This window comes from Nematostella vectensis, chromosome 2 (genome assembly GCF_932526225.1).
Source record: "Nematostella vectensis chromosome 2, jaNemVect1.1, whole genome shotgun sequence".
In the NCBI taxonomy this organism is placed as follows: Eukaryota; Metazoa; Cnidaria; class Anthozoa; order Actiniaria; family Edwardsiidae; genus Nematostella; species Nematostella vectensis.
In genome coordinates, this window is record NC_064035.1 from 17,264,481 (window position 1) to 17,279,073 (window position 14,593).

The 14,593-nt window shown below is 39.9% G+C and overlaps 1 protein-coding gene across 2 annotated transcripts; it reads left to right on the plus strand.

Moving 5' to 3' along the window:
* The first annotated feature begins 266 nt into the window (after window positions 1-266).
* LOC5515766 (transmembrane protein 163) lies at window positions 267-14,477 on the plus strand. 2 transcript variants are annotated; one of them, XM_032385455.2, is made up of 10 exons: window positions 267-401; window positions 517-604; window positions 4,325-4,417; window positions 8,675-8,797; window positions 10,066-10,109; window positions 11,316-11,410; window positions 11,590-11,686; window positions 12,360-12,471; window positions 12,849-12,990; window positions 14,169-14,477. In XM_032385455.2, exons 2-10 carry the CDS (start codon window positions 580-582, stop codon window positions 14,218-14,220), a joined length of 783 nt encoding a protein of 260 aa, XP_032241346.2. In that variant the 5' UTR covers window positions 267-401; window positions 517-579; the 3' UTR covers window positions 14,221-14,477. The 2 variants fall into 2 exon arrangements, with proteins under 2 accessions (XP_032241346.2, XP_032241347.2); XM_032385456.2 differs by lacking the exons at window positions 267-401; window positions 517-604; window positions 4,325-4,417 and adding an exon at window positions 8,124-8,541.
* Window positions 14,478-14,593: the final 116 nt, after the last annotated feature.

Below are 14,593 nucleotides of genomic sequence, written 5' to 3' on the forward strand. Positions count from 1 at the left end.
ATCACTAATCTCAAGACTTTATTTCACTTCAAAGAGAAAAAAACATATCATCCTTACAACATTCGCCTGCAAATCTGATAAGAATGCCAATCCGAGAGAATGGGATTGGATAATATGTTAATAAGACTGTGTTGCTTTTTTACAGTTTGATCAATTTCACAAACCTTTGATCAATTTTACTCTGGAGCCTAATAACTTTGGTTGTCGTATGTGTGTTGCTCCTGTCTTGTTTTGGCTGTGATTATGAGATTCTAGGGCAGCTGGCGACTTTAAGAGGGTGCGAATGTAAATTCAGCTGTTTGACGAAGTGATTTACGTTCTTTCCGGTTGGGCTGCCTTAATGAATTGCTTTAAAAAGGCTGGAGATGAATTGCTTAAAAAGGCTGAAAGTTTTTCAAAAGGTTTGGTCTATTATTTAACAAAATTATGAAAAGCCTCCGTGGCCACACGCTGTTTTCATGTTCACATTTTTATCATGAAAGCCAAATAAAATGTTAATTATTTCAAAATTCGTAGGAAAAATCATCACACAGAAACAAGCGGACTTTTAGTTGATTAATAAGGATCACGGACCTCGCGATGGAAATGACAATCTGCGCTCAAGGTAAGCTTCACAGATCATCTCAATCGGTTTCTTTGTCTATTAGTGGAATTCCGCCTCTTTAAACTGGGGTAAATAAATGGGAATTTAAACGAAAAATGTGTTCTTGTGAAAGGGAACATACCGCCTTACCGAAGAACGTACGTAAATAAAAAAATTGTATTACACGTGAAATCGTATGTGATTTAAAATATATATACTTCTGAACGACTAACCACTTTTAAGTACCACAGCCAACTCGCACAGGTTGCCCGTAAAACATAAGAACATGCAAAGAAACTTATTCGCACCTGGACATTAGGGTAAGAAAGTCAAAATCGAGCTAGATTAAACTTACTGAAGTTATTTTTTTTAAAAACACCCCCTAAATTTAAAGGAAAGGATTCATATGAAAACTATAGATTGAGACACTTCCGCCTTCTTACAGTGGTTTTCTCCCTGTTTTAGTTTTTTTTATCAGTTAACAAAAGCGTATAGCCACAATCGCGTACATAGCGAAAAAAACAAACGGAGATTTCCCTATCAACAGATCTTGATATCATAAAGCGTAAGAGTGTAAACAAAGGCAAACACATTGAAACTGGCAATTCCCCAAATCAATCCTGGTCAATTCTTCTTTGACTTTTTGACCCATTAGTGCGTTTCATTAAAAACACATTATAAAAAGTTAAAACAATTCCTTGACAAAAGCATATCAGTGTGACGACTAATGACCCTCCGAATTCCTAAATAATTCAGCTGATGTGAGTCATTTGTTTTCCATGGGATCAATTTGACTTATCATTGACGATAACGATCTCGGTTCCCTGGTAGTAGAGGCATCTTTTCTCTGTATTTCGCTGGGCTGGCGAAATACAGAGAAGAGGCCTCTGCTAGCAGGGAACGATCTCGGGAAAATGTTTTTAGAATATTACGTGATTCTTATGCTTCGTGTTTTCTCTTGTGATGTTCGTGGAATTATGGCGTTTCCGTTTATGCTCTGTCCATATCCTACTGTCTGCGTAACGTTTAACTCAGATATAGAAAGACAATTAAATATGCCTATTTTAAATAGTTGCAACTGGAGTTTCCATGAGTCGCAAAGCCCTGTGCAAACTGCGCAATGCTGCCGGAGTGCTAAGCCTTGTGAACTGCGCGTGTTGGGAGATGCTGGCTGGTGCTGGCGAGCGTTGGCAAAATTTTGATTTGAGTTCATACTTTTGGCCAACACTTTGCCAGCATCTCCTTTGTCTTGTGGTCAATGGACGCAGATTACTAACGTTGTTGTATGAATGTCTTTCAAGCATATCACAGCTTTGCTGGCGCAGTTTGCACACGAACCCAACAATGTTAGGCTCATTTGCATCGTTTCCATATCGAAAAATAGCTCGCGGCCAAATAATACTGTCATTTCAAAGAAAATAAACGTTACCACATCTATATAGCCTGCTAGCGTATGTGTGTGTGTGCTAGCCGGCCTTAGCGCGCGCACAGGGTTCCCAATATTCGAAAATAAAACATTTCCGAATAGCCCACAATGAGAGCCGGCTAGCAGGCTACATCTATAAATAAAGAAAACATCGCAAATTTTTGTCGCGGAACCGATGTATGACTGAAATGTATAATGCAGAACACAATCTCACGGATACCTAAGAAAAAGTGGTATACAAGAAAAATATGCTAGCAAATATTGGTAACCATAGACACGAGTTTTTGTGACGCGATGCCCGTCCGTCCAAAGAAAACATCGTATGACAACCAATGTGTCGTTGTATGTGTCAAGGGGGCGGTGTGGCAACAATATGGCCACGTGATTTGTGACGTCATCAATGACGTCACTAAAAGCAAAAATATACTGACGTCAACAAAATAAAAAAAATATTCATCTCATTTACGATCACCAAACATGGTGTCATGGATGTGTCAAGGGGGTGCAGAGATATGGTCACGTGATGCGTGACGGCAATGATGACGTCACTAAAAGCAAAAATATTCTATAAACAAAATTCTATAAAAAATTCTATAAAAATACAAAAAAATATAAAAATTCTATAAAAATATAAAAAATATAAAGTTTCTATAAAAAAATTCTATAAAAAATTATATAAAAAAATATATCTAGATCCCACCGGATCTAAGCTGTGGTTTAAAGCACTTCGTTCGAGTCGAAGTCGCCCTGCAGTCTTTTGCCGATGAAGTTTAACTGAGGCAAACCGGCTATGCCATGCTGACGAGTCCTAATAAGGACGAAACAGCTGTCCATGGTTGCCGAACTGCACGGGTAATAGACTGTGCTAGCGTCCCGTCTTGGCCCGACTGGTGCCAATGTGTGTATGCTAGTGTGCTTCTAAAGTCCACAAAAATATTCTGATTTCACTTAGAACAAAATTATTCATATATCATGAAAGAAACATTGTAAGATCACCAAACTTGGTAGGTGTCATGTATGTGTCAAAGGGGTGTAAATAAATGGTCACATGATGGGTGACGTCATCGATGACGTCACTTGAAGCAAAAATTTCCACAATCTTAAGATGACAACAACACAAGACTCCAAAGATGTCACTAAGGTGTCAAGGGTTTGCAGCAAGATAGTCACGTGATGTGTGACGTAAACGAGGACGTCATAAAAATATTCATATTTCATGATATAAAAATCGTAAGGAAGCTGATATTGGAAGACGTCATGTGAGTGTCAAGGGGGATAAAACAGAATGGTCACATGTTGCTTGACGTCATCAATGACGTCGTAAAAATCTCAAGGCAAAATCATTGTCAGACAACCTAACTTAGAAGATTTCATGTAGTTCAAGGAGGTAGTCACGTGATGTGTGACGTCATCGGTAGCGTCGCAAGCCGTCATAAAGCTTTCTAGCCTGCTAGCCGGCTCTCCGGAGATTCGGGATTCCTCTCGCCACAAGAATCCCGAAGCCGGAGAGCCGGCTAGCAGGCTAAAAGCTTTCTATAGCAACTAGCCGGCTCTCCGGAGATTCGGGATTCCTCTCGCCACAAGAATCCCGAAGCCGGAGAGCCGGCTAGCAGGCTAAAAGCTTTCTATAGCAACTAGCCGGCTCTCCGGAGATTCGGGATTCCTCTCGCTACAAGAATCCCGAAGCCGGAGAGCCGGCTAGCAGGCTAAAAGCTTTCTATAGCAACTATTGAACGAAAATAATCAAAGTTTTTAGGCACTGCCTAAATCTATATTTATAGTTACCCATGGACCAATTCGGGCTATGACACATTCCTGAGTGCAGCCTTCTTTGAAATAGTTCTGCCAATATTTGTAATGCTACCATTTGCTTAGCTGTAATAAAAGGGAATAAAATAAAATAAAAGCAAAAAACCTTCACAAATCAAATCATGACTGAATTCTCATTCAATCCTGTTCACTATAAACCCATAGTTATGCAAATCCACGTGCGCTATCTGTTGGGCGCTTGTTTTCTCTTTTACTTGTTGCACAACAGTTGTCTTAATGGGTTTCCTGTGGTGACAAATGATATTGAAAATGTCGAGTTTATTTTTTTTTTTAAATTACATCTAGTTTAAGTATGCCTTCACAGAACATATCCTTTTCTATAAAAGTCATCCTCGTCGTTGTGTTTTCGTTGTTTGTCTACTTCTCATAAATCACCTTTGATATAAGATTGAGGTTGCTCGGCGCCTCATCATCTGATTGGCTGTCTGCGTGGGTGATTAAAGACCTCAGATGCACATTACATTCTACCTTTTTATCCTCCACAGAGCCGGACAAGCAAGTTCAGAGAGCACAAATCAATGTCAGCTATCTTGGACCAGTAGAGTATCCGGGGGAAATAAGGGCGACGAATATGTCAGGTTAGTGGTTCGGTCGGACCAAAGATGAAAACGAGGAGTAGTACATAGGAAACATTCATACAAACAGGTATAGACGTGTATATCCATATGGTTTTTACAAAGAAAAAACAGGTCAATCTGTTCTAAAAGATCTTTGACAAACTGTTTAAACAACTTGTCTTATAAAACTAAATGATAAGAAATTAGCGGAGTTAAACCGGGTATTTTAGAATTCAGAAGGATATGAAGTATCGAGCCATTAATCCATTTCGAAGGCCATTAAGTGAAGTGCTTTTTATAATGATTAAAATAACATATCTATTTCTTTTACGTTGTTTTACCTCAGCGCGCCTCATCAGGCGGTATTAAGACCAGAAGGCTTCTACACCCCAATACTTTATTCACTGTTTCAACGCTTCGATTTATATGGTGCAGTTTGGCAAATACATAGTTTGTTAATGACTAGGCTTAGTTGGGCTATTTATCTTGAAAGGCATCTATTCATATCCAAGTATGAAAGCCAAGGCGCACGAGACATCACCTAGGAACAGAAAATGCCCACATCCCGTAAGCCAGCTTTCTTTGAAAAACACAACGCTTCGAGAAATAAATAAGGTTTCACGAATAGAACTCCGATTAAAAATTCTTTTCACAAAAGGCCGACCAGACTAAAGACAGGTTCGTCGGCGACATGGGGCTGTCTAAAAAGTCGATGAAACGAGAAAATACCTTTTAAAAGTTGCCGTTGCCTTGGATACAAGACCAGGGAGACAAGAATACACATAAAAATGACAGATTTCGGTAAAAACGGACTTCATTTTCCCCTTGTGACCTTCCGAGTAAGAAAATGTACATTTATTTCAAAGCAGGAAAATCTCTTTTTCTCAAACAAAGCGTTGAAGATGTAGGACCTTCTCAGCAAGGCGGTCTCCTTGATTTTGTTCTCAGCGCCTTAATAGAAAATCTCCGGGGGTGTCCGTCCATGAAATTAGCCAATTCATTTATAAAAAAAAAGAATTGAGAATAGTTGTGTTTTGGATGCTTAAACAAATATTCCGATAATCATCCCCCAAAAATAAATAAACGAGGCAGCTTTCCGGTTAAGAAATTTCCACTTACTCTGTAAAGCTCAACGTTTCTAAGACTAAAGTTTGATATAAGTAATTTCTAGTACATGTAGGGCTATGAAAAGTGTTAGGGAGTTTATTCTAATAGTAATGATACCAAAAGCGTCATGTGTTCGATGTAGCAAAGAGTTCTCAGAGAAAGTAAATGGTCCTAAAAAGCTGTGTAAAGTAATCTGGGTGACATTAATCAAGTCAATATTTTGGCAGTCGTGGGATTTGTTTACCCATTATTTAGCCCCTGTAGTATTCCACAGTAAAAATGAGTACGGAATTCATTCTTCAGTGAAAGCAAAACGGCGATGATATCTATTGAAAACCACGTAAAATATTTTTAAAAATTTTAAAAAAGGCGCTTTCTCTGACTTGGAATATCTGAAAACGTGTCGCATCTTTCTCTGCATTGCGGTAGTCTCCCTCAAAGCCGCCATTTTTGTCGGCCACACTTCTCTCCCCACGACGTGACCGAAACAAAGGACGCCTGCGCGGCAGACGAATTTTAGCGACGAAGAAATGAATTTACACTTATTTCAAATAAGGTTGCACTCGGAAAATTTATGTTTCGTAACCCGCAGTGCTTCCTGGGTATCAAAAAAAAATAATAAATAAACACAGTCTTAAAAAGCTTTGGCAATCTTGTTTATGTACCTCTAAACGTTCACACGGCGTTCAGAGACCAGGATTCAGCCATTTATACGTTACCCATGAACCACTGCGGGTTACGATACATCATAAATTCAGTTGAAAACTTTAAAAGTTTTAATAATGTATTTTTTATGTGAATTTAAATAAGGTTCAAATAAAACCATAGTCGCCATGTCGTGTACCCTGTGGTGACGTAGATCGAGGTTATTGCCTGCCCTCATTTGGGGTTATTCGGAAATGTTTTGTTTTCAAAGATTAGGAGTCCGTGGCGCGCAAACAGTCTCCCACTTAGAAGGTGTTGCGCGGATGATACCATTCTCTTGAGCAACAATCTGTTTCCAAAGCAAAATTTCAGTAGGGGGGGGGGGGGTGTTCATTTACATTTACATTTACAGGTTTTAATGGTACGTTACTTTATGGCATAAATAAGCGCAAAGAAACACGAGCAAATAGATACTTCGTACGAAGGCCCATTCGCTCATTCAACTTACTTCATCTCCGTATCCCCTCCACATTTATCATCTTTACACGGTCTACTGAGATTGAAAGTGATATATAGAGAACAGCTTAAGTTAATTATTGTAAAACCAGCTGATAAGGATATTCAGTCCTTATATCGAGGGAATTCATGCATTGTTTGTGATTATGACCAAAGCAAGAAAACCAAGCTTACCAGGTTACAGGATTTCCTAAGTTTTTTTTTGAATGTCTATTTTTGTTCGGGAAAAAATTTAGGTCAGAGTGAAATTGTGCCAGGTAAGGAAAAACTTCTTCTGAGAAAACTCAGCACGTACCGGATAGGCAAAAAAAAAAAAAAAAAAAAAAAAACCAGGTCGGGTAAAAATCCCCTCAAGGCCGGGTTTGACCAGGTCAGTGGTAAGGGAATCTAAAAGATGTATTTTAATTCTTTGGTTTGGTTTGTAGATACTATATAAGTTAGAGTTGGAATTAATTTGAATCATATCCGGTATCACAGCTATGGGTTTTTCTCTTCGATCCTGTCCTTTTGCCACTGAAACAAACAGAAGAGAACTTTCCAGGAGTGTCAAAATAACCGCACGCGACAAACAGGGGTAGGGTAAGTAGAAATGCTGTTACTAAATTAAAAAAGATAGGACTCGGCAAGGTGCCATACCAAGCCTTCTCCGTTCTCTTATTTGAGCTGATTTTTGTCAGCGGGGTTCTAGTAGCCGTGCAATAATACTCGGTTTTCTATACACAGTGCGTTGTTGCGAGCTTCACTGAGCGATAGCAATAAATGAATTTGAATAAATCTATTTAGGAAAATTGCAAATTACTTGTGCGCAGTTTGAAATTATTGTCGATGGAGACAAGTTATATTTAGCCACATATAAACCACCGGTAGAACATCCTTTTTCTCTCTCGAAACGAGTCATTAATGAGAAATGAACAGGACAATTTAACAACAATTTGAGTTCCTGCTTTCTGCTGTTTCTGTGTTGCGTAGCTATAAAAACTATAGGTGGACACAACAATGCTATAAAAACTGAATTTCAAATAGGGACCTCAAGCCAACTCAAAGCGCATTAGTATAACAGAACATTTAATTGCATTAGCATTAATTCTTTGAACAAAGTCGTGAGCCGCGAAGCTAGATGTAAACAGAAAAACTCGCTTAGACGCATGGACGCCGTGTTAATTCTTTTCTAATTACTGCCCATATCCAACACTTACGTACTAATAACTCTATTGCATGAAAATTATTCTTATATTATTTCCAACTCGAGTATTTATTTTTAAAAAGTCCCAAGAATTGTTTTTCGTATTGTTTTGAACAACAATTTTGCTATTGACTCATAGAACCAAAAACAATCGCTCAAAGCTACAAATCATTGAGAAAAAGTCTGAAAAGATTTTTAATAAAATGAGTGAGTTGTTGGCTTTTAACACCTTATTGTTCTATATCATTCTCCAGTCATGAAAACACGATAGTAGTTACGACGGTATTGAGAGAAATAAATTAGTGTCGGTGCGCAGTGAACGAGTCAATACTATAAATATTGTATAGTCTGCCCGCTGTGGGCTACTTGCGAGAGTAATGCCTGACAGATGAGTCAGTTTAAATCCGGTTGTCAAGCTAAAAAGGGTGATATTCCTAACAGATGTAGTACTTCTCTGTAAGGCGTCGTGATAAAATCACGCTAAATGGTGACTCCAACGTGACTACGTGTAGTGTATGCACAAGCAAATTGGACGTGACAACAACATAGAAACGCTAGGTGTTTTTTAGATAAGATGCGTCAGAAGATCTGCAAGGCATAATGACTTTAAAAGGCGTAGAGGTTCAGTTTCGTGCTTATGAAGTTGTGGATAATGAAAAACATCGACGGGCGAACAGAGTTGCCGCAAATCAAGGTGAACAGCATACGTACAGCTCATGAGTAACCTTGAAAACTCAAATAGTTTTAATGTATTGGTGTTAAAGTTTAGTGCACAAATTCGTATTCATGAAAATTGTTCTTATTCCATTTCTATTTCATTTTTTCAGATGGTATTTTTCATCAAGTGGATAAGATTAACACACCTCTAACAGAAAAATGGCGGCTCGCAGCGATGGGCCTCTCAATCGCTTCGATAATTATCAACCTGGCTCTTGGAGTGGCATATTTTTGTAAGCAATGCTACATTCAACTTCCCTAGACCACTAAGTACTCTACTTACAAAAACAATTTGCCGAAAAAAGTAAGGAAAGACGGAAAATTGAATCGAATAGTACTTCTTTTTACGTCTTCGTAGATAATACTTTCTTCGATTCCAATGAAAACGATTTCCCTCTGTTTATCTTTCTACCATATATCCAGAAAGGGAATCACCAAAAATACGACAGAGTGTATTTCCCTTAGGCGTGAAGAATTCTTTGTAGATTCCGTCTTTAGGAAGTGATTTGGTATTGATTATTAACGCGTGAAATGTTTCGAGATAAAAAGGCCAGAGGTTCAATACCGAACACTCTCGTTCTCAGCGCACTCGGTAATCAATGTGGTTTGTTTCCATTTTTTAACCCCCTTGAAAAATTCATCAAACTGATCTTAATCAAGATAATAAGTAAAGGTATTGAATAGTTCAAAGTAAATTAATCCACAGACGGTCTCAGAGATCTAAAAGATCAACAAAACCAAAAGACTATTTTAACATGTCTACAACCCATCTTTCTAGTCCCTTCTGCTCTCAGCAATTTGGACTGATTATAAAATATTTTTATGCAAAATCGATTTGCACTACACCAGCTGAATAACCTAGCAATCAAACCTATGGCTATTCATAAAGCATTTTGAATGAAAATAAACATTAAAAAAATAAACATAAAAAATAAACAAAAAGTGAAATATTTTCTTTTCGGCCTCCTAGTAGACATTTTTTTATTCAGCTGTCGTCGAATACGAGCCATCCAAATGTCTGTAGGTTAATCGACAGCTGTTGTTTTCACGTGACAGCTTACACTTCTTTAGGGGCTTTTATTAGAACGACGCGCGCTACCGTGGCCACTACAATGCTTTTCAAGCATGTTAGCGATCATCATACGAAAGTCACGAGAGATTGAAACGAGCCTCTTTTTCGCCTCATTTTTATTTTCACAGCTTCTGTCGTAGAGCTTTGAAGTTCACGTCAATCAGATAGTACTCATCACGCATCCTCATTGTTTTTAATTGCTTTACTTTACAAAACTGTCAAGGTAGCCACGTGAGCGCGCGTCTCACTGTATACATTTTAGGCTCTACCATCGCTAATTTACTGGAAAACGTTTGTACAATCATACCAAATAGTTGCATATCATTCTTAGCAGGACTGTTTAACTAAATAAATACAACCTCCTTTACATCTTGCTTTTTCTAACGCAAGTTTTATCTTTTTTTTTATGGTGCGTTCGCCCTTTCGTAGTCCTGTCTGAAGTTACATGGAGCTCGGCAGCTTTTGGGTTCGCGGTAGGTTGTAGGGGGAGGAGGGAGGGGTTGGTGGGGAAGATAACGGATGGTCATGGAAGGTAACGGATGGACATGGAAGGTAAGGGATGGACATGGAAGGTAACAGATGGACATGGAAGGTAACGGATGGCCATGGAAGGTAACGGATGGACATGGAAAGTAACGGATGGACATGGAAGGTAGCGGATGGACATGGAAGGTAACGGATGGTCATGGGAGGTAACCAATGGACATGGAAAGTAACGGATGGACACGAAAGGTAACGGATGGACATGGAAGGTAACGGATGGACATGGAAGGTAACAGATGGACATGGAAGGCAACGGATGGTCATGGAAGGTAACGGTAGTCATGGAAGGTAACAGATGGACATGGAAGGTAACGGATGGACATGGAAGGTAACGGATGGACATGGAAGGTAACGGATGGACATGGAAGGTAACAGATGGACATGGAAGGCAACGGATGGTCATGGAAGGTAACGGTAGTCATGGAAGGTAACAGATGGACATTGAAGGTAACGGATGGACATGGAAGGTAACGGATGGACATGGAAGGTAACGGATGGTCATGGAAGATAAAGTATGGCCATGGAAAGTAACGGATGGACATGGAAGGTAACGGATGGTCATGGGAGGTAACGGATGGACATGGAAAGAAACGGATTGACATGGAAGGTAACGAATGGACATGGAAGGTAATGGATGGACACGAAAGTCAAGGGATGGACATGGAAAGTAACGGATGGTCATGGAAGGTAACGGATGGACATGGAAGTTCAAGGCTGCATCAGTACCATCTTGTCGATGACGATAATGCCACCGACGATGTTGACGGATATGGAACTTTTTACTTGTTTTAACTTTCTCTTAAGTTGAAAAGAGTGGATTATATACATAAGGCAATAACGGCGAGCTTTTTGGAGTTTGTTTTGTACACCAACAACGATAAAAACTGTGATTGAAAATAATCAAAACCAGCGCACGCTTGCTTCTAATGACGCTATTCTCCTAAACCAGTGCCCGCGTGAAAATATAGAAACCTGAATTTTTTTTTTGCTTCAAAACGTTTTCTGTATATTATCCGTTCGGTTCTCAGAAAAGATTGAATTGTGTGGAACCTTCACACTACATTACACTTGTGTTTCTTACCCATTATACTACTTCATGATCTACATGGTGCTTACCTGTGTTCCTTCTACTTCAGTTTCAAGTCTTGCTGGACTGTCTCTCCTCTATTGTTGTCCTGTGGAGGTTTTATGGGATTGAAGGGCGCAAATACTCCTACCAAAGAGAAAGAAGGTGATTAATACATAGTGCAAGCTATACTCAAACAACTCAACAGATGATAAGAATAACAACAGATATTTGCTGCTTCGCCGTCGACGTTCAAAATAGATGCAACTATAAAAAGATTATTGTCCTAGAGGGAAATTTGGTAGTTGTCAAAATTGCCTTTCTCGTACCGTTTCTATCTCTAGGGCATGTTTAGGGATCGGCATTTCCTTCGTCGTGTCGTCCATAGTCATATCAGCTAAGGCGATTCACACGCTGGTCATCAACGAAGAACCCAAACGAGTAAGTAAGGGTCCACCCGAAGCCAACATCCGAAACTGGGACCCGGAGAATATGACGTCACACCATATAAGTAATCGTTCAGCGGAAGTGAGGGCTGGGTACGAAAATGATTGGGGCTGATTGGTTTAAATCGGAGAAGGGGGATGGGGTGTTTAAAACTAGATATACAAAGGGGGTACCTGAATGAAATACCGATTTGATTGTTATACAACACCTTCCCGACAGTCCTGAAAAACGCAAGACTAGTTCCAGTACCCCGCGGTTAAACCAGCCTTTTTGTTTTAAAATATTGGCTTTTTACCGGCGAACTGTCATATTTCGACGAATGCTAAGAAAACTAGACCAAACCTAAGGCTATAATTTTCTTTATGACTCCCTTATTATCAAACAAATCTGTTATCTTTTGTACAGTATGGTTTTAATGCTGTACAGTTAGTCAAAACAGCGACTGAAGTCAGCCTTTCGTACCTTTACTCGGACGAGTCAACACTACGATTGTGTTTGTTTTCGCCAGAACACGCGCATGCGCATACGCTATTCAGCTCTGTTCACCTTTCTCTGCTTTGACAATGAGCGGTCGGTCTATGAAAGAGAACTTTATCTGAAATATTCAAAGCTTTTCAGAACCCTCCGAAATTTCACGAACAAGTATTTTTTTTTTTATCCTTGACAGAGCATGAACCTCCTTTTTGTATCTGGGACCAGCGTGTTTCTGCTGTTCTCCATGGCATACATCAAGTACTTAGTAGCATACAAGACAGACAGTAGAGCTCTCAGGATCGATGGTAAGGGATGTGTATGATACCCGAGAAAACACGCAAGCGAGCAAAAGCGATGTGACGTGTGACGATACCCGAGAAAACATGCAAGCGAGCAAAAGAGATGTGACGTGTGAGAGAGAAACAGGACGCTATGATAGTCATGCAAGCATTTGAGATTTTCTTTTTTTGTGTGTGACCAGTCTATTGGTACTGGAAGCAAATGAAAACAATCGTATTATCATAGTAAAATTGCGCGTTTAGGCCCGTAAGTTACGGTAGATACGGTAAATACATACTGTATTCAAAAAGCCGCGTTTCCAATGAGCCGCGAAGAATCCCCCCATCACCCCAACCCCCAAGTCTATGGGTCTGATGCTGGCTGCTTTCATCCTTGACTCCAGCGTTCAACACTTCTGCTGGCGGTGTGATGGCATTTGCGGTGACCCTTACCTCTATCCTCTACGAGCACTCCAACAAAATCTGGTTCCTGGATGCCACAGTGGCTCTTGGTATTTCCCTAGTCTTCTTCCTCTACGGAGTCAGGTAGGAATTAACCGGACCGTCAGCAACATTTGCTGCAATGGTTGAATAAGCGAATACTCAAATGCCGTGGTAATGTGGTGTTTCGGCCATTCTGCATTAAAACAATTATATCTTGAACCTTCTGGTGATGAACCGATTAATACTTTTAAAGGACTAAGTCTTACTCCCTAAGTCAGCTTTCTTTATATTGATGCACGCAAACCGTAGACAGGGCCGTAGCAGGGGGTGGGGCACTGGGGGCACGTGCCCCCCCCCCCCCAATATTTAAAAAAAAAAATTATAAGGAAATGACCAGTAGGGGCGTGGCTGTTCTCCCCATTATTTTCTAAATGTTTCTGTATCGTGCCCCCCCCCCCCCAAAAAAAAGAAAATAAATAAAAATAAAAATCCGAGGCCTGCTACGGCTATGGTAGATACCTGTTTACCAACGTTATTTGGTCAAGTAAGTTTACAAGTTGCTATGATATATCAGCTTTGGTCGTCGTTAAACATTCTGCAAATATTGTACTGTGTGTGCGTGGGAAGATATGCGACGAGCGCTACCGTGGTCGCAATGACAAAGTTATCCAATCATCAAGCACGGATCAAGATGATTGACATTTCATAAACAGGAGAATTTCGTCGTTTTTATATGGGCATGATTGAAGCTTTTCTTTGCGAGGATGGGTACTGGCTTGTCAAATTCCAGGCAAGCAGATGATATCACGCTTCTCGCATCCTTATTGGCTCACTATGGGCAATAGGGGACTTGCGCTAAGAGATCACGTGACGTTTGTGGGTGGCAATGCGCCCGTCACATCCGAGAACGAAGAAAATTTTTTTTTAAAATGAAACCAAACCCTTTTTTAAAAAAAAAATTCTGGCTTTTTTCGTAAGAGCTGAATGAGTTGCTTTTGGTTGCTGTTATTTTGCCGCTAAAAGACTGAGCGCGCGCTAGTTTGCCACCCAAACAGTCACGTGATTTCTTACCGCAAGTCCCCTATTGTCAAGATGGCCATAGTAACGCGCCGTAATGTTATTTTACTCTGTTGCACTGACTAGCATCCGTACCCAGGCAATTAGAGACCTCTATTAGCACCCAGCATGGAAATCGTTAATAACTCGGAAGAGGTCAAATGCACCTCTGGTCACGCCCCTGTCTGTCGACGTCTCATTTGTTGTACTTCTTTTATTTGCAGAACAATCATCGAGCTACACTCAGACAAAGGCACTCCAGTCCCGTCAAAATAGCTTTAAATCCAGTTCGTAGATAGAGTTGAGTGTAAAAGCGACCTAGGGTCTGACGATGTATATAAAAGGTCCAATCCGGATAGAAAACCTCGCCCCGGAGTATTGGGTAACTGAAAATGTCGCAGTTGTATTTTCAAACCTTGTATATAGCAGTATAGCGGTATTGCTAGAAGAAGGGGGATAAAAAAAAAATTGGAATTCTAGCTTTGAAACGAGAAAACAGTTATGGTTATACAAATAAAGCTTTGGAAGGTGTATCTTCATTGTATTACTCTAATTATCAAACCACAGAGAACAATTCTTCGGGTCGCTTGGGGACCGTGGACCAAGAATATACGCGCGTTCCTAACATCCCCTCTCTCGTCTCCCAGGA